The sequence below is a fragment of the Notothenia rossii genome, assembly GCF_949606895.1.
Source record: "Notothenia rossii genome assembly, chromosome: 9".
In the NCBI taxonomy this organism is placed as follows: domain Eukaryota; kingdom Metazoa; phylum Chordata; class Actinopteri; order Perciformes; family Nototheniidae; genus Notothenia; species Notothenia rossii.
The window spans coordinates 28,478,362-28,496,825 of record NC_136907.1 but is presented as its reverse complement, the minus strand read 5'-3'; the positions used below and the strand labels follow the sequence as shown (position 1 = coordinate 28,496,825).

General features: G+C 41.7%; 1 protein-coding gene across 3 annotated transcripts; it reads right to left on the bottom strand.

Moving 5' to 3' along the window:
- Window positions 1-370: 370 nt before the first annotated feature.
- LOC307018865 (sialate:O-sulfotransferase 1-like) lies at window positions 371-18,034 on the bottom strand. Of its 3 annotated transcripts, none has more exons than XM_079649350.1 (8): window positions 16,998-18,030; window positions 10,253-10,367; window positions 8,376-8,560; window positions 6,344-6,465; window positions 5,132-5,333; window positions 4,560-4,724; window positions 4,264-4,464; window positions 371-1,329 (listed from the first exon to the last, which is right to left on the bottom strand). In XM_079649350.1, the coding sequence occupies exons 1-8, from the start codon at window positions 17,380-17,382 to the stop codon at window positions 977-979; spliced, it is 1,728 nt and encodes a 575-aa protein (XP_079505476.1). In that variant the 5' UTR covers window positions 17,383-18,030; the 3' UTR covers window positions 371-976. The 3 variants fall into 3 exon arrangements, with proteins under 3 accessions (XP_079505476.1, XP_079505477.1, XP_079505478.1); XM_079649351.1 differs by having other exon boundaries at window positions 5,159-5,333; window positions 16,998-18,027; XM_079649352.1 differs by lacking the exon at window positions 6,344-6,465 and having other exon boundaries at window positions 8,376-8,550; window positions 16,998-18,034.
- Between the last annotated feature and the right edge of the window lie 430 nt (window positions 18,035-18,464).

Genomic DNA, 18,464 nt, shown 5'->3' with positions numbered 1-18,464 from the left:
TTATTACCTACATTACCTACATTCTCAGATTTTTTAAATGTTCAATGTCATTACTAGATCAGCCATTTATTATTGTTTTGAAGTACAATTAAAGAAAACAAGTTGATTAGTCAAGCCCTCAGTATAATGTCAACGCTATTGCCGCACTTCAGCCTCCAGGTGGCACAATTTATTCAGTTAACATTGGAAATAATAAAAATGGTAAACTACTGTACAATGCGGACCTACCGGTGGGAGGAAGTCCCTCAAAGTTAAACGTTAAATACATAAACCTGTTGAGATGCAGGGGTTAGGGTTAGGGTTGAGTGTCAAAATGTCTTACCTTGTTCCATTAAATTGAAACATTCAAAGAAATGCAAACTTCAAACGATTGAAACGGAATGCTTTTAATGAAATAAAAATAATCATAAAACCAGCTGCAGTTTACAGTTTTAAGCAGTTTCATTATGATCAACATATCAATGAACTGTTTCATGGAGAGTCCTTAGGAGCAGCTTTGAGGCTTTTATCCATCAGTGTCTTCAAACCTGTAGCAACCAGCAGATTTCCAAGAGTGTGTAGGTTAAAAACACAATATGTTCCCAAAGTGAAAATTAAAAAGAGTGGCAGAAAGACGTCTTCAACCAAAATAAATCCATCCTGGATTTACCCAACTCATATTTGTGCAGTCGGGCACTTGTCAGATAATCCCACCTCAGCAGTCCAACAAATCATGTCCAATCCTCTCTGAGTACTCGTCTTATTCGCGAGGCGCTCTTGGCACTGGGGCTTTCATCACTGATTCCATAGGGTTTCGCAAGGACTTGTCATGTTTCCTCCAGTGACCTCCGGCCATCTACAGCTATTCACAGTGTGTCTGTCTTATCAAAGAGTCAGGTGGTCCACTTACAGAGTGTGTCTGTTCCCCTTACTCATGAAGAGTCACAACCCCACTTGGGTCAGTCTTTTGAAAGTAGTATATGACCTTTTCACATCATCATCTGGGAAAGTATTCCTGTGGAACTCCGCTAAAGTTTCTGCCCTTCAGCGCCTGGTCAACGGTAAGAATAAAGGGGTCAATCATCTGTCTCATATCAGAGGTGAATGGGTCAAAAGAGGGTCTCTGTCCCCCTGAACGTTTGAAGTGTCCGTCCTGGTTTCCCTGGGCGCAGAACAGCCTCTCCTCGGTCATTGAGACGTTTAGAAAGGCTGTGATGAGACGCAGCTGAGGGACGAGAGCCATCTGCAGCTCCTCGTAGTGCACCACCAGCAGGCGGCGGCCAAATCTCAGCCAGCTCAGAGCATGGGACGCCCACCAGGGGGCGTAACTGGAGACAAATTCTGGCCATTCTGTGGGTGAAAGAGAGAGAAGTTAAGGACATTTAGTCTAGTTTACACTGCCTGCTACCGCTTGACTCAAATCAACTCAAACAGTTCATTTACTCTTTTTAGTTTTCCACTGCAGATAGTAGAATAGATACTAGTGATTCCAGAGTCTGCTGCGACATCTCTAACACAACACACACTGATATTGATAGTGTGCAGCAAAGCTTAAGAGTTATTAGGTTGTGGCTATAGTATATTATATTTATATACACAAACATTTCCCAACTTGGGATCAGTAAAGTACTTGTTATTCTTATCTTATCTTATCTTATATACAGTGGGGCAAAAAAGTATTTAGTCAGCCACCAATTGTGCAAGTTCTCCCACTTCAAAAGATGAGAGAGGCCTGTAATTTTCATCCTAGGTATACCTCAACTATGAGAGACAGAATGGGGGGAAAGAATACAGGAAATCAAATTATAGGATTTTTTATGAATTAATTGGTAAATTCCTCGGTAAAATAAGTGTTTGGCCACCTAAAAACAAACAAGATTTCTGGCTCTCACAGACCTGTAACTTCTTCTTTAAGAGCCTCCTCTGTCCTCCACTTGTTAACTGTATTAATGGCACCTGTTTGAACTCGTTATCAGTATAAAAGACACCTGTCCACAACCTCAAACAGTCACACTCCAAACTCCACTATGGCCAAGACCAAAGAGCTGTCAAAGGACACCAGAAACAAAATTGTAGACCTGCACCAGGCTGGGAAGACTGAATCTGCAATAGGTAAGCAGCTTGGTGTGAAGACATCAACTGTGGGAGCAATTATTAGAAAATGGAAGACATACAAGACCACTGATAATCTCCCTCGATCTGGGGCTCCACGCAAGATCTCACCCCGTGGGGTCAAAATGATCACAACAACGGTGAGCAGAAATCCCAGAACCACACGGGGGGACCTAGTCAATGACCTGCAGAGAGCTGGGACCAAAGTAACAAAGGCTACCATCAGTAACACACTACGCCGCCAGAGACTCAAATCCTGCAGTGCCAGACGTATCCCCCTGCTTAAGCCAGTACATGTCCAGGCCCGTCTGAAGTTTGCTAGAGAGCATTTAGATGATCCAGAAGAGGATTGGGAGAATGTCATATGGTCAGATGAAACCAAAATATAACTTTTTGGTAAAAACTCAACTAGACGTGTTTGGAGGAGAAAGAATGCTGAGTTGTATCCAAAGAACACCATGCCTACTGTGAAACATGGGGGTGGAAACATCATGCTTTGGGGCTCTCTTTCTGCAAAGGGACCAGGACGACTGATCCGTGTAAAGGAAAGAATGAATGGGGCCATGTATCATGAGATTTTGAGTGACAACCTCCTTCCATCAGCAAGGGCATTGAAGATGAAACGTGACTGGGTCTTTCAGCATGACAATGATCCCAAACACACCGCCCGGGCAACGAAGGAGTGGCTTCGTAAGAAGCATTTCAAGGTCCTGGAGTGGCCTACCCAGTCTCCAGATCTCAACCCCATAGAAAATCTTTGGAGGGAGTTGAAAGTCTGTGTTGCCCAGCGACAGCCCAAAAACATCACTGCTCTAGAGGAGATCTGCATGGAGGAATGGGCCAAAATACCAGCAACAGTGTGTGAAAACCTTGTGAAGACTTACAGAAAACGTTTGACCTCTGTCATTGCCAACAAAGGGTATATAACAAAGTATTGAGATGAACTTTTGTTATTGACCAAATACTTATTTTCCACCATAATTTGCAAATAAATTCTTTAAAATCAGACAATGTGATTTTCTGGATTTTTTTCTCATTTTGTCTCATAGTTGAGGTATACCTAGGATGAAAATGACAGGCCTTTCTTTAAGTGGGAAAACTTGCATAATTGGTGGCTGACTAAATACTTTTTTGCCCCACTGTATAAATATGCCATCACATATATATATATAAATATATCTTATATCAGGTTATTTTGAGTAAACACATTTCTCTGCCTGTATGAAGTACCCTCTCTGCACAATTCCCTTCAACATATACACCATGTTGTCATTTGGAAGAATTGTTTCAGGGAAGTTCAAGAACACGTTCACCAACAGCAGATAACAGAAAAATTATCTAAGCGTTGTTTGATTCCTGAGAAATGGATGTCACACAGTCAAAGAGTCAATAACAGCAAATGGTGTAAGTTCTGTAATATCTGTGACCACTTACGAATGTGCAAAACTAATAGATCCTGGCTTTGGTAACAATTACATCTCCTGTCAGTGTGTGGCATTTTCTACACATTGAATGGAATAATTTACTTTACTACTGTATGCCATGTTGAACATAGTGTACTGTATAGTATTGTGTATTTAGTGTTTGGCATATTGTAAGTAGGGGACAAGAGTGTTTTCATTTTATTGCGTTTGTGGTTACAGAGGTCACTGGGTAAACAAAGTCTGATAGCCCAGTGTACAGAGTATTGTACATGCTGTGTGCAGCTGTCTATGTAATGTAGGGCGTAGTGTATGCTGCATTGAACATAGTTTATGTAAAGTGTACATGGCATACACCCTATTGTACTTAATGTTTGGTAGGTAGTGTATGTGCACATATTGTAGAATGTACTTACAGTAGTGTGTGCTGTACTTAACAAAGTGTATGACATTGTGTACTTAGTGGATGCCATATTATATGAGGTGTGTGCCGTTGTGCACACTGAAAAAACTGATACATTGACTTTAATTAGATGTATTATTTTAAAATAAAAATGTTTACTTAATGCTTCCAACTAACCTAATACAGTTATTTGAAATCTATTGAAATAATACAATTAATTAAAGTCAACGTTTCAGTTTTTTTCGGTGTATATCCAATTTCATTTTAATTGCGTGAGTTAAGAGAGCTACGATTGCCATCACCTACTTACTGTGATTACGCATATAATATAGAAGTGGACTGTATTACCTTTGCTTTTCAACTGTACGTCTGTAGCGTGTCCTAAATGTCCGGCACACTTGCGGTTGAACTCAGCCATGAGGGAGCGGTACGGGTTTCGAATCAGCAGGATGGCAGAATCAAACATCTCGATCTCTTTTTGACCGCTCTCGTGGGTCTTCACACTTATGCTGCGGCCACTCTTCCAGTAGTCCTTCTCTCCTTTGAAACCTGGTGCCATGAATACATGAATGAATAATGGTCAGCTGCGAGGCATATTTCACCGAGCGCTCGCTCAAACACTCTTTGAACAGTCAGCTCCCCACCTCTGTTGTACAGCGTGCCGTCGAAATAGAAGCTGCCAGTGTAGTATCCCGTCACAAGCTCAATCAGGTGTCGCACCCAGGTGTTGCCTGCACCAGGAAAACTAGACAGAGCCACCAGGGAGCTGGATCTCTGAGGCAGAAACATCCTCTCTTTGCACCTGGAGTCTACAAGGAGATGGGTTGTCATTTTTACTCTGCTTAAGCAAGCAGAGCTGCACCAGGTAAAACAAATATATCACACAGTGTGGATGCAGGAAGCACAAAATGACTCATTCTCAAAAAGACGCAGAACAAGTCATGTTGCACAAATTGCAGAAAGGTTGCAAAAGTGAAAAATTGGGACAGAGTTGAATTTCGGGTCTGATCTAAATTTGGGATGTGACACTGCTTTCAAGAGCAATTATTTCCCCAAGGAAACAACACAACATTAATGCAGAGGCTCAGATATCTTAGCTGATATTTTACAGAACATTTCACAGGAGGAAATAGTGTGTGAAGCTTTGCTGCTGTGCGTGATCCTTAAAAATGAATGATATGGCAGGAAATAATTACATTCTTCCATCCTCCTTTACCAAATAAGATCCTGCTGCATATCTCACCGAGCACAGGGGTGTGATACACCTGGTAGTGGTCCAGCTCGGGGGATGTTGGGTGGGTGGAGTTGCTGGTGTGGTTCAGCCCAGTGTCCCCCACACACTGCTGGTTGAGACTGAACAGAGAGGACGCCCATGTACAGAAACAGTGGGGCTTCTTGAACACAGCCAACGGGAGCTCCTGCAAACAAAAAACACAAAAACTCAACATGTATTCTTTTTTCTCTAAATACTCGCATTTATATGTGTCAGCTAAGTTCAGCAGTGACGTCTTCATCACTTCATCATCAGTTTTGATGATTTTATTCTCATTTTTCCGGTAACAGACGGTGAAAATGCACTATCACAAATGCACATCCACACACACACCGCATTGTGGGTAATAATCTGAATGAAGTCACCACCTGATGTTACAGTATCAATCCCACAGGAAGTGCCAGATGTTGAAACAAATGTCCTTGTGGCCAAACGGTGGTATTACAGTGTCGGTCAGTCTGTTATGTCGTTTGGGCCCAAAAATATTTTTCCCCATTGACTAAGATTGGGAAAGTGACATCTGTAAATCAGTGTCTAATATTTTTGAGGGACATCAACATCACAATTCACTTGAAACACTTGAAGAGCTCATTTTTAATTTGTTAAACATTGAGCTAAATCTAAATCCAGTGTTATTTTCCCTCTCGATTTATTTGACTTTATTTATTAGATTTGATTGGAGGAAGCGTTCAAGGAAAACACAAGTGTGCATACTCTATGGGCAAAGATCCCGGATGATGCGGGTACTTTTTGCTCCTCAGTGTCAGGCCATTTTTGGCTCCATGCACCACTGAGCAACGTTCATATGAATTAACAGGGCTCTCAATGCTGTACCCTGTTCTCTTTATTCATGCATGGATGCAGTAACGCAATACATCTACTAGCCATTCCTGTTTTCACATTCATTTCAGAGGAGACACAGCTGCTTCCAGAAAGATCTCAGAGCTGAATCCAGACTATCTACTTCTCATTAGAGGCCCATTAAACCGTTAATATTCAGCAAAACCAGGGAGTTTGCTAGTGATCTCCAGGGAGCTGAGGCAGCTCTCTGATCTGTGAGTCTGCTGTACTACAGGAGGAGAAACACTGGTACACTACAGGAAGATCTGTGCAACAAACTGATCAGGGCTGTTATTTTAGAGGACTGACACAAACCTTGTCGGTGCAGGTCTCCACGCAGGATTGAGTGGTCAGGTTTGGCTGGAAGGAGGAGACGGGGAAGGTGCTGATGGTGGTGTTCAGCAACTTGAAGCAACCGCGGTGGTGCACGTTTTTGACTGGAACAGACAACATTATAAGATGGTGGAACACACTTAACATTTAGATTCAATTGCACTGACCAGCAGGATAAATATTGATTAATATGAGGGTTGACTATTGTGAATTCTTTTGAAAATAGATTTATATAAGGGCTGAATTTAAATAATCCTTTCCAAAGTGTTCCTGCCCTAATTACATTTTCATACTTAACTGAATCTGGTGTGTAATAGATTCAGCTGCAAATCTCCAGAGACACTGAAGCCTCCAATCATGAATATTAATAATGTATATGGTATGAAGCCTTTATAATGAATTTGACCTTGCCAACATCAATTATGTGGTGCATAGCTTAAAGAAGAAAATACTTCTGAAAGAGAATGTATAATCAGTGTTGTCTTATTTTCCACATAGCTATTAATATGTTGTGTTTGGATTATCAAGGCCAATACACAACTCTAGAGATGAATACATGTTTTTCTTTATATGTTGTTTTGAAGGAAATTACCAGTAGATTGAATCATGCTGCATCACAGCTATCTGTGACATGCCACATGCAAACAATGTGAAACTCTGTCTAAAGCCAGTCAGTCTAAATCAGCCTAAATCATGAAGTGGCCCTACAACCACGCAAAGAGCCCCATCACTCAGAGGAACAGCGCAAATCATTCTAAATTTTTGTAATACAAATGTTCTTGCGGCAAAGGAAATCCAACATCAGACATAGAGCTGGTATAAGGCTTTAAGAGGATTGATTCATATTGAGGACACATATTTCAGTAAGAGTTGCAATGTCTTTGGAAAAGTAATTTCCTAAAACTCTGTGTAGGCTTTTCCGAGAAATTAGACTCAAATATGAATTAGTCGTCCATTTGATGTTGACTATTTTCAGCCACGGATGAACACACATTTAGTGATGTAAGGCAGTGGCTGCTGCAGAGTCCTGGGGTGTTTGGAGGACAGACACAGGGTATTGCTATGTACAATAAAGACTGCAGAATATATATAATATATGTATAATGAGTATATTATATCACTAAGACTGGTGCTGATAGCTCCGAGCTGCTGGATTAATGCATGACATGAGTTGCACATCAGAGTGTCAGAGCAGCGATGGAAAGATGTACAGTAATGTTAACCACTGAAAGTTAATCTGCCTAGCAACAAACTGGGTTTCACTTTTTGGGAAACATTTGACAATAGGCCGGTCTTATTTGAGTACCTTCCTACTAAGATATAATTATATCAGTTGATATACATTATTTCTCATCATTCACATTAAGCTGAAAATAATTAGTATTTGTGTGTACGTATATATATATATATGTGTGTGTGTGTGTGTGTGTGTGTGTGTGTGTGTGTGTGTGTGTGTGTGTGTGTGTGTGTGTGTGTGTGTGTGTGTGTGTGTGTGTGTGTGTGTGTGTGTGTGTGTGTGTGTGTGTGTGTGTGTGTGTGCGTGTGTGTGGGTGAGGAAAGAATAATATGGAGAGAGGAAAAAAAGCGAGGAAAGGAAGTCTGTGTGTACTTTTGTGTGTTTTTTTGTTTGCGTTTTGCGTGTTTCATTTAAATCTATTTTTAAAGGGTTTTTTCAATAGGGTTTGCTATAAAAAAAGATTTGTTTTTGAATTAGTCAAATAATTACAAAATAGAATAAAAAAACTAGACAGCACCCCTTGTGATGCGATCCAACCAGTGTAGTTCAATGACCCAGAGACGATCTCTATTTCAACACTGTTTTAGGCCAGACATTGTTATACATGTGTTTGAGAAGTGCATAATTTCTACCGACATAGCCTTCTGTTTACACACTATTAGGTTTAAGGATTTCAGTTTAAAGACTGGTTGTTTCCCCTCCTGTCAGCAGCTCTCACAGAGCCGGCTGTACACAGAATAAATAGCGAGCTCCTGTCTCTGAGGGACGGTGACTCACACTTTCTGTGACCTGGCAGCTGCTCCTCCACCTTGTAAATGGAGAGTCGGCCCACACCTCCACAGGGAGACCCCCTTTCCCCCCGACACACCAGACTACAGTCCTCCTCCGCAGCCCGCGAGCTACTGATCCGGTTCCCACAGTGGCACTCAGCTCCGTACTCCAGACCTGCAAACTGGTACCCACTAACACACACACACACACACACACACACACACACACACACACACACACACACACACACACACACACACACACACACACACACACACACACACACACACACACACACACACACACACACACACACACACACACACACACACACACACACACACACACACACACACAGTAGATTCAGTTATTGCCATGCTGAGGGCAATGCACAACCTCAAGCCTCTGCCCTCAGGCTTAGCCATCTCATAAGATGTTGGTTACATTTTAAAAGTATCATTGTAATTCCCCAGCATTAAATCCACAGTGTTTCTGTCCACTGTGATATTTGTCAGTGCTTCTCCTTCTGCACTCATCCGCCAGTGCTGCCGTCTCCGTCTGCACTGCGCTCACCTCTGATCTGTACTTTACATATCAAGGCTGCCGTGACTCACCCTCTCTTTTCTTCCTCCCGCTCGGGAGAGGCAGAGAACTCATCAAAATTGACCTTTTCACATACGTCTTTTGAAGCGTCCTCATAAATTGCCTTGACTTTTTACTTTTACTCATCTAGATAATTGGCCCACTCAGGTAACGAGCACAACTGCTTTCTGTGTGAATAGGGCATTGGGGAGGGGGGGGGGGGGGCTTGAGATGTGAGTCCAGACTAAGTGTGACTGCTTCCATCTGTCCTCCGCTACTCTGTGAAACAAAGCTTCTGTGGTGGAAAGGAAGTACATTTACTCAAGTGCTGTACTGAAGTACAGATTTAAGGTACCCGGGTATTTTCATTTTATACAACTTTATTCTTCTACTCCGCTACATTTTGGAATCCCAATGTTGTAATCTTTACTCCACTTTATCAATTATTATTTTAGCAAACAATACTTGGGAAGAACTTTTGAAATATAATTATTTTATATTAAAGCATCCAACTTAAGCAACTACAACCACGGGTACTAATACTTTAATTATATTTTCCTAATCGTACTTAAATACTTTTACTTAGGTTCCATTCTCGATTCACTACTTTTACTTGAAATTTTGTATTTTTAAATTGTTTAAAAAAAATACACTGAAAACCTGAAATGTTGACTTTAATTCAATGTATTATGTCAATTGCTTTAACTTAACTGTATCAGGTCAGTTGAAAGCAATTATATTAAGTTTAAATAAAAAAAGATTAGGTTCAAATTAATATTACTGCTTTCGACTAATCTGATACAGGGATGTGAAATCTGTTGACATAAGACATTTCATTAAAGTCAGCGGTTAAGTTTTTTCAGTGTATTAGTACTTTTACTCAGTAAATAATATGAATACTTTTTCCACAACAGCTGCTAAGATATAAGAGGAATAACTCAAGTGGGTCATTCCTTGAGCTTGCTTGAAATATTCCGCCTTTCTCTGCATGTTTCCTCAGCTTTCGGTCATTTCAAAGCGAGAGATTCACCACAGAGAAGCACATATCTGATGTATCCACAAACTGCTCATTCAGCTCAAACACATGCATACCTCCCCCCTTTCCTTCTTCTGCAATAGATCAAGCCTTCTGTCCTAGCCTGCTCTTCACCACAACCCCCCCCCCCCTCATCTTTTACTGTCATTCAGCCACCTGCCTCTCCGCTGGCTCCACACACAGGAGGCATTCATGGAGGAGACTGAGATCCAAAGCGTTTACTCAAACAGCAGGCCTTCTGTGGTCCTTCACATGAATGCATTACCTTTCTGAGCAGGTGTCCTGACACAGAGAACTGGTCATTTTGCGCAGGTCATAAAGCATGGTCCCCCCCAGGGCTCGATCGCTGGCGTTGTGAAGAAAGCATCCGATGTAGGTTCCTGTATGTGAGAGAAGACCAGTGAGTGTGAAATTCCCTGTACAGTGTTCTCACAATGACAAGGGTCAACTTGAGAAGTGTGTTTATGTTACAAGAGGCATTGTGTTCTGAAATGATCCCTGACTGAATTCATTAGTAGGTTAACATAAAATGTATGGACGACATTTTTCTTATTTTAAACATTTGCAAAAAAGAAAGTACAAATTTGAGGGAATTCCTTATAATAATTATAAAGATTCTACATCTCCAACCCTCTGTTTGCATATCACTGCTTTGTAATCGAATTCAATTTAACTCTAAATAGTATTTTTTTCAGCTTTGTTTTGTTTTGTGTGTCTTTGTTGTGACTTTCCTATACTTGGGTTTGTACTTATTCTGAGCATATTGCATCTTTTAAGACAATACCTTTAAATATTACAAAAAAATAATTGCCCCATAGTTATTATTATTTATTACACACCAGATTGTATTGTGAGCCACAATAACCAACTTATTTATAGCATGACTAAGCCTTTTTTGTTATCAATCAATGTCAAATATTTGTATTTTTGATGTTTCTGGGAGAGTTTTTACTTGCACTAGAATAAAAATCGTTCCTGTGGAAAGAAAAAGAAAACGCATAATAGGCGACGATAAACTATGATGTGCTGACAAGATTACGGCTCCATATAAAATGTCACCCATCCAGTCTTTGATGTTATCCTTGTCTTTTCACACTGCTACATAAACTCAGCTGACACATAAAAGTATGTTTTATAAATATCACTTGAGTGGAGGGTAGCACATGCACTTCTTTCTTGGTTGCAGGTGAGTTTACATCTCGTCCCTAGGGTCGGAGAATATGATATTTTTAGGTTTCATGCCAGAGGATTTTGTCATTGAGTGCATGTTGTGACCAGGCAGGTGAAAGATTATTTTGGCAATTTCCCAATGTCTGCTTTTAGGTTTATTTCCCAAACCTTTGTATGCATTTGTATTCATTGATGTTTTTTAGGCTTCAATGTCATTGAGGATTCAGCTTTCTATGTCTCCTATTAGCATAAAAATGAACTGATGCCAACTGGACGAAAATGATTTTAAAGGGTTGGAGGAGACGCAGCAAGATGTGGCAGCAAGGTGCACCGATACGATGGACACAAGCAATGAACCATGAAATCTCTGGCAGGCCGAGCATCAGCATATCAAATTTGTGATTCAATCAGTCTGCACAGTCCTCTGAAGCTGCCCTTTTTGTTTGGAGACAAACACTGGAGGACACAGCAGCTGGAAGGCACTGAGAGGTCTGTTGCAGGAAGCTTCTCAAGAGGCATCACCAAGGTGAGCCCCCCCTCAACTTCTTCGCCCAGCGGGGCAGGTTATTGCTTTAATCAAAGTGAAGGAGAAGCTCCAGGCGTCTGCCGCTGAGGGTTAATGGACGGAAGCTGCTCAAAGTCCCAGACATGATGGAAATGACTGCACTTAGACCTGACACTGTGTCTCTTTCTCAAACACTGAGACTGATGGCTGTGGAGCTGACTCCAGCTAATGACAAGTAGCATGTGCACTGTGTGTGTCCATTAAAGGGGACTGGACAGGGTTGACTGTCTCACTGCTGATCTCAAATATCCTTACACTGAGCTGAACACATGGTAGGCTGACCCAAGCAGGGGTCAGGGATAATCACCTAAAACAAAATAAAGACAAAATGTTAGGTGAAAATCTAAATGTCTGTCCCTAACACATTTTATTTTTGATACATAAAGTTCTATTCACATCTTTAATCTTTAACTGAATTCTAGCATATCTTTAGGAACTGTATATAAAAGTTGAGATTTCATTATTTAAATAAATAAAAACATGAGCAGGATTGTTTTTCAGCCCTATGTAGTGTCTGCAGATATATTGCCAACAACTAAAACAACATGACCAATTAGCTCGGGTAACATTCATGTAGCTTTCCCTTTATCACTAAGTGTCGCAACATTCAGAGGGACCTCTGTTATTACTGAATCAAAGCTGAAACAATTAAATGAGGGGAAATGTGGAGGGAAATTCCCAGTGGAAATTACGCCCGTGTCTAAAACCAAATCACCTGCACTTACTGAATATCTGCAGAGAAAAAAACGACTATAACAAAATTAAAAAGTGTGGCTTCTTTTGTGCAACCACTTCTTAGTTCTGATCCCTCTGCACTTCTCTGGGCATGTAATATGTACTTTACATATCAAGGGCCGGGGTCTGTGGCAAGAAACTTCTCAAGAGCCATCAAAAAGGTGAGCCCCCCCTCAATGCCTCCACCCAGCGGGGCAGGTCATTGCTTTGATCAAAGTGAAGGAGAAGCTCCAGGCGTCGGCAGATGAGGGTTAATGGAGGGAAGCTGCCCAAAGTCCCAGACATGATGGAAATGACCGCACTTAGAGCTGACACTGTGTCTCTGTCCTGAACACTGAGACTGATGGCTTTGGAGCTGACTCTTCTCCACAGGAGTAGATGGAGAAGGCTAATGACAAGTAGCATGTGCACTGTGTGTGTCCATTAAAGGTGGCTGGAGAAGGTTAACAGTCTGAAACAAACCTTACATTGAGCTCAGCACATGAGGCTGGGTGACAGAGAGGATCATCTCTGTTTTATACTTGTATTACAAAATAAAGAGAAAATATTGAACATGTAAATGTCTGTTACCCTACCCTAACCTGTATTATTTTGTATAGATAATGTTGTATCCACATCTTTAAAATGTAACTGAATTATACCATATGTTTTGAGGAAATAATTAATTAAAAATTGAGATTAAATGATTTTGAAAAAAAAAAACATGGGCATGATTGTTTTTCATTATACTGCTTTTCATTAATATATTATAAAACATGTCTCTGATTGGCTGAAATACCAAACAGAGCATCCCATAATCCCCTCTGTTTCAGACCTGTTTCCAAAGTGCTGATTCTCTGTCTGTTACTTTAGATGAAAATAAGGAGCCCCTCCCCACGCCCCTCTGAGAGACATTTGGTTACAAAGAACACAATGGTGCTCAAGGAGGAGATTCAGGTGATAGGGGGGGGGGGGGGGGGGGGGGGTATTTAAATGGATCAGGATAAGAAGAGAGACAATCTTTTTTCCTGAAACTTTCAGAGTCTCTTTACACAGAGGGGACACATGTTTACGACATGAAAAAGTGGATTTTGCACAATAGGTGACCTTTAAGGTTGCTAAGCCCTAAATCCATAACCAATAAGCTATGATAACATGTATTTAGCCTATAGCATTATCACTCTCTGTTGCCATATTCCGAGGGACCTCTGTTATTACTGATTCGAACCTGAAACAATAAAATGAGGGGAAATGTGGAGGGGAATTCCCCGTGGAAACTACGCCTGTATCTAAAACCCAATCACCTACACTTCCCGACAACCTAAAACTCTGCAGATAAAAAAACGAGCATAACAAAATAAAAAGTGCGGCTTTTACTGAGCAAGCCCTGAAATATTTCTCCGTTCTGATCCCTGTCACATCTCTGGGCATGTAATATGTACTTTACGTACCAAGGAATTTGTGACTCATCCCTGCGAGGCACTACGTTTCCAGCAGGAGACACAAAGACTGGCCCGCGTCTCATGTATATATAAAATGTTTGAAAAGGAATTAGTAAGCCCATGGATCTATGAATATATTACAATGCATTGGCACACCTTTCCATCTGGCTGTGTGTTGTAACGGCAAAATACAGTTTGAAAGCTGACGGTAAAACTACATTGAATAAAGATTGATTTGAATAAAACAGTGAAAACATAAAGTTGTAATACTAAACCATAGACCTTAAGGCATTATATCTGCAGGCCTTGCAAAGACTGTGAGGACATTCACTGATATTCTCACTATTATTTATTCTTGTAGTCCTCTGGTAGCACTGAGTTGAGCCTTGCATGGTAAATTGGCACACACAGTTATATTAGAACTGACATTCAGTGTGCGTCGACACATGGTATAAACAAATGAGAGATGACGTGGGAATGAGTGAATGTCAATGGCAAGCTAAAGTGTCTTTTTAAAGCTGTTTATATATTTATATCAGAGTAGTTGAAAATGATTGCTTACAACGCTGACTGAAAATCGGGAAAATCCACGGATATGAATCATATCACCTAGGGGGCCTCTGCAATTCCTCTGAACCTTCAACCTGTTTTCCAGTGCATGTGGCATAGCAGAGCAGGGTAATTTATTTCCGATTAATGGGAAATACTTTTCAAAAGGAACCTTTACCAGATGGCTGCAGCTGAAACTGATCTCATTCCTACCTCCATCATTGTATGTATACTGTATATAGTCATGTGTGTAAAGTAACACATACATTTACTCAGGTACTGTATTTAAGTACACTTTTGCGGTACTTGTACTTCACTTGAGTATTTCAATTGTTTGCTATACTTTGTACCACTACAATTCAGAGGCAAATCGTATACTTTTACTCTACTACATTTATTTAGTACCTTTAGTTACTTTACAGATTCTGATTAATGATGTGAAATATAATCAACACTTAGATCTGACTTTAGTTCCACCTGGAGTCAATTCACAAGCTACCCTGCAGTATACAAAGTCACTGAGTACTTTCTCCACCTATGTATATAGCCTTCTTGGTGACTGAGGGGCCTTGTATTGTCTGTTCAAAAGAAGGACTAAGAGCTCTTGAGAGGCTTTTAAAGAAGCTGGTAGAACAATGGTTAGGGCTTAGTGAGTGCAATAAATGACTAATATCAAGGTTTTATTCAAGATTACTAATGAAAAATACTAATGTATTATCAAAAAGAAACACATGCTTGGCTGTTTTTCCTTCTCTTTTTTGCAGAGGAGTCGTGAGCAATACCCCTTGTGGGGGAAACTTCTGAAGCAATTGGAGTCAGGACTCAGAGAGACGCGAGGAGAGCTGGAGCTTTGATGGCAAACACTGACGGTTTATTTGGAGCTTCGGCCGGAGAATTCACAAAACAAGTCAAAGAGTCAGAGGTTCTGACTTCACGGTAGAGTTGCCACGTCAATTCGGAAGAACTCTACTCCAGACCAGAAGCAGGGAGACAAAACACTGAGAGCACAGCAGCCAAGGCTACAGGTGCGTGTGCTTAGTCAGGACAGTATGAACTGATCAACTGGGTCAAAGTTATGGGCCTTGGAAATATTTCCCCAACACCCCTCATCAACATGATCTGAAGCAACAACAAGGTAAAATGTCACATAAATGTATACATGACCCTCTTTTTAACTGTTCTGAGATCAGGGTTATCTCTTCATAAATGTCGAACGATGCTGTGTGAGAGAGCTCCAGGCCACCTGAGCTCAAAAAGTAAATCACTAAATTGAAGATAGACTTGCCTATTTGCTTCTTCATCTATTATTCACCAGGAAAACCAATGTCTCAGTAAACACATCTTCATCAGGAACATATCTTTGTTCTCACACATCCTACTTTCCCCGCAGTGTTTCAGAAAGCAGGGTCGTGTTGAAGAGGCCCTATAATGCTTCTTTAGGGTTTACTCTTTGTGTGTTATATAGGTTTTCTGTGCATGTGAATGGTCTGTAAATGGTGTCGCCCCCCCCCCCCACCCCCCCACCCCCAGCCTGAAACTCCTCCATTGGACTCCTTTGTTTACTTATGTATTATAGTGACATCACTAAGTAACACTCACTCATATATTTGCTAGCGCTCCAAGACATTGTACGTGATTGGCTTAGGGACGGGACATCTCTAAGCGGTTGACCAATCACAACAGAGCCGGCCAGCTAACAATCAGAGCAGACTCTGGTTTCAGACATGAGGGTGAAAAGAGGTGCTGGCAGCACTGGCAGCATGAGAACATAAAGAGCTTTTTGAACATGGAAACATGTCACAGTGGAGACACTAAAGACTATTATGAAAATAAGCTAAATATGTCCTCTTTAAGGCTTTTTCACTCATGTTGCAATGTCTGCTTTTGTTTAACGCTAATAGAGGTACACAACCTTGGCTACAGATATACAAGATCAGTTGAGATTGGCAAATCACATTAGATGTTGTAGGGGGAGCAAAACACAACTCTGTCTGACATATCAGCAGATATCAGACGTCCCTGAGATTTAGATGACCACCAAAGAAACTGATGGTTAAAGCATGCAAGTGGTCATCTTGTTAAAAGTAGTATTCAGTGGACTATCACTTGAAAATTGTTCTCTCAACTCAATGTGTTGACACTGTTTATCTCTCTATGATATGAACTGTTAAGTTTGTTGAAAGAGAAACATCTGTAAGGTCAGTATTGTGATGGAAATTATTTTGAAGGCATTGATTGGAAACAAAAATGAAGATGCTGCAACACTGGAACAGATGTCTTGCAACACTGGAGGTTTGATTCAAAGTCATTACAAAACAGAAACCTTATAATATTTGCATACCACACTGAGTTCTACCAAGTCTCCCTGGCTTTCACTGACTTTTAGGACTTAGGATTTGCCTGTAGTCAAAACATGTTTACCCTCCAAAAGCAGAGGCGCCATCTCAAGATTAAGATGGACGTCACAGCTTTTACTGTCTGACCTACTTGAAATAAGCATTTAATAAACATGAAAAGGACATTAACATCAAAAAATGCATAGTTTTTTGAATATATGAATGAATGTGTACCTTTATGTCTGCTGTGCAGAGGGGCTCTCTGCTCCGGGCTCTCTGGCAGCAGACTGTGGAACCAGCGCCGATGCAAGTGTTGGACCCCCAGGCGCTGGGACGCAGGCCAGTGTCTGCTGGCCTTGGCCCCCCCTCCAGACTGGGGCTGAACAGAGGCCCATCTGGAGCGCGTCCTCACGCCCAGGCCAGCGGTCCTGAGGGCGGTGGGGGGGGCAGCGAGGGACAGCAGAGGTGGCAGGCTGGCCAGGTTGGGCTGTGTGACTCTGATGCTGGAGCGCTGCAGGAGCAGGATGCTGCCCGCCATCAGGTAGGCGATGCCAAGGCCGAGCAGCAGCATCTGAGCACGCTTCAACAGGCAGTAGAGTCTGCAGGGGGGCGCTAACATCCTGCTCTCACCTCAGTGGAAGGCATGTCATGGATTAGGAGTGAGGAGATCTACTTCATAACCTTGGAAAGGCCTGCAGCATCTGGTAAAGTAATGGTGTGTTGGCTCTTCATTGTCCAAACAGCAGCAGCGGAACAATGGATGTGTCACAACAGAGAGGGATTTAATATCCAAGGCCGTGTTCACCGACTCCAGGATGCTCCTCGGGGAGAAGCTGAGGCACACAAAAAGAAAATGCATTGCGGATTAAATTCACAGTTGAGGTGAACATATAGGCTTGTGTTTCTATCTTGCAGCAGCTTGCACCATACCCACGCTGTCTGCTGCTTTATCGCTTCATCCCTGCCATTTCTTTAATTTAGACTGCTTAAGTTATGTTCTACAATTCCTGTAAATCCTGTTTTGCCTGTGTTCTGCATGTTGGCTTGCATTTCACATTCCTCTTTAAAAAAGGGTTAGACCAATTTACTAATACTGCTTCAAAATCCTCTTTTCAATACAGGGATTTCATTCAGCTCCAGCACAGTCAGATCATATGTATTCTTAAATCTCAGTTATCCCAGTCAAATGACATAATATGTGATAAAACACTGTCAGGAGAGCGCATTATGGGCGCTTATGAAATGAGGATTATGCAGACAATCTGTGGAAAGATTAATAAGTGATTAAAGAAAAACATGCACAGGGAGATGTGTTGGCAATGTTTCATGAAGCCTGAAGAGGGGGGGGGGGGGCAGCCCTGACCCCCGCCTCCTCTGTCACCATGGTCTCCTGGAAGTCCCCCCGCAACCCCCCCCCCCCCCCCCCCCCCCCCCCCCGACAGGTTCCCATGTGACACAATATATTCTTCTCATCTTCTCAATGGTGATATCCATCTATCACCCCGGTGAGTCGGTCTCCGTCACACAGCGTCATGCCCTTCAGCTCCACTTCTCCTCTCAGGCCTCTCGTCTTCAGTCCCCAACTGTATACCCCCCCACCACCGTCCACCACCAAAAAAGTAGGGGTGCGGTAGTGCTCCCGAGGATAGAAGCAACAGTTTGCACAATGACTCTCTGATCAAGCCCGAGTGCCCAAATTAT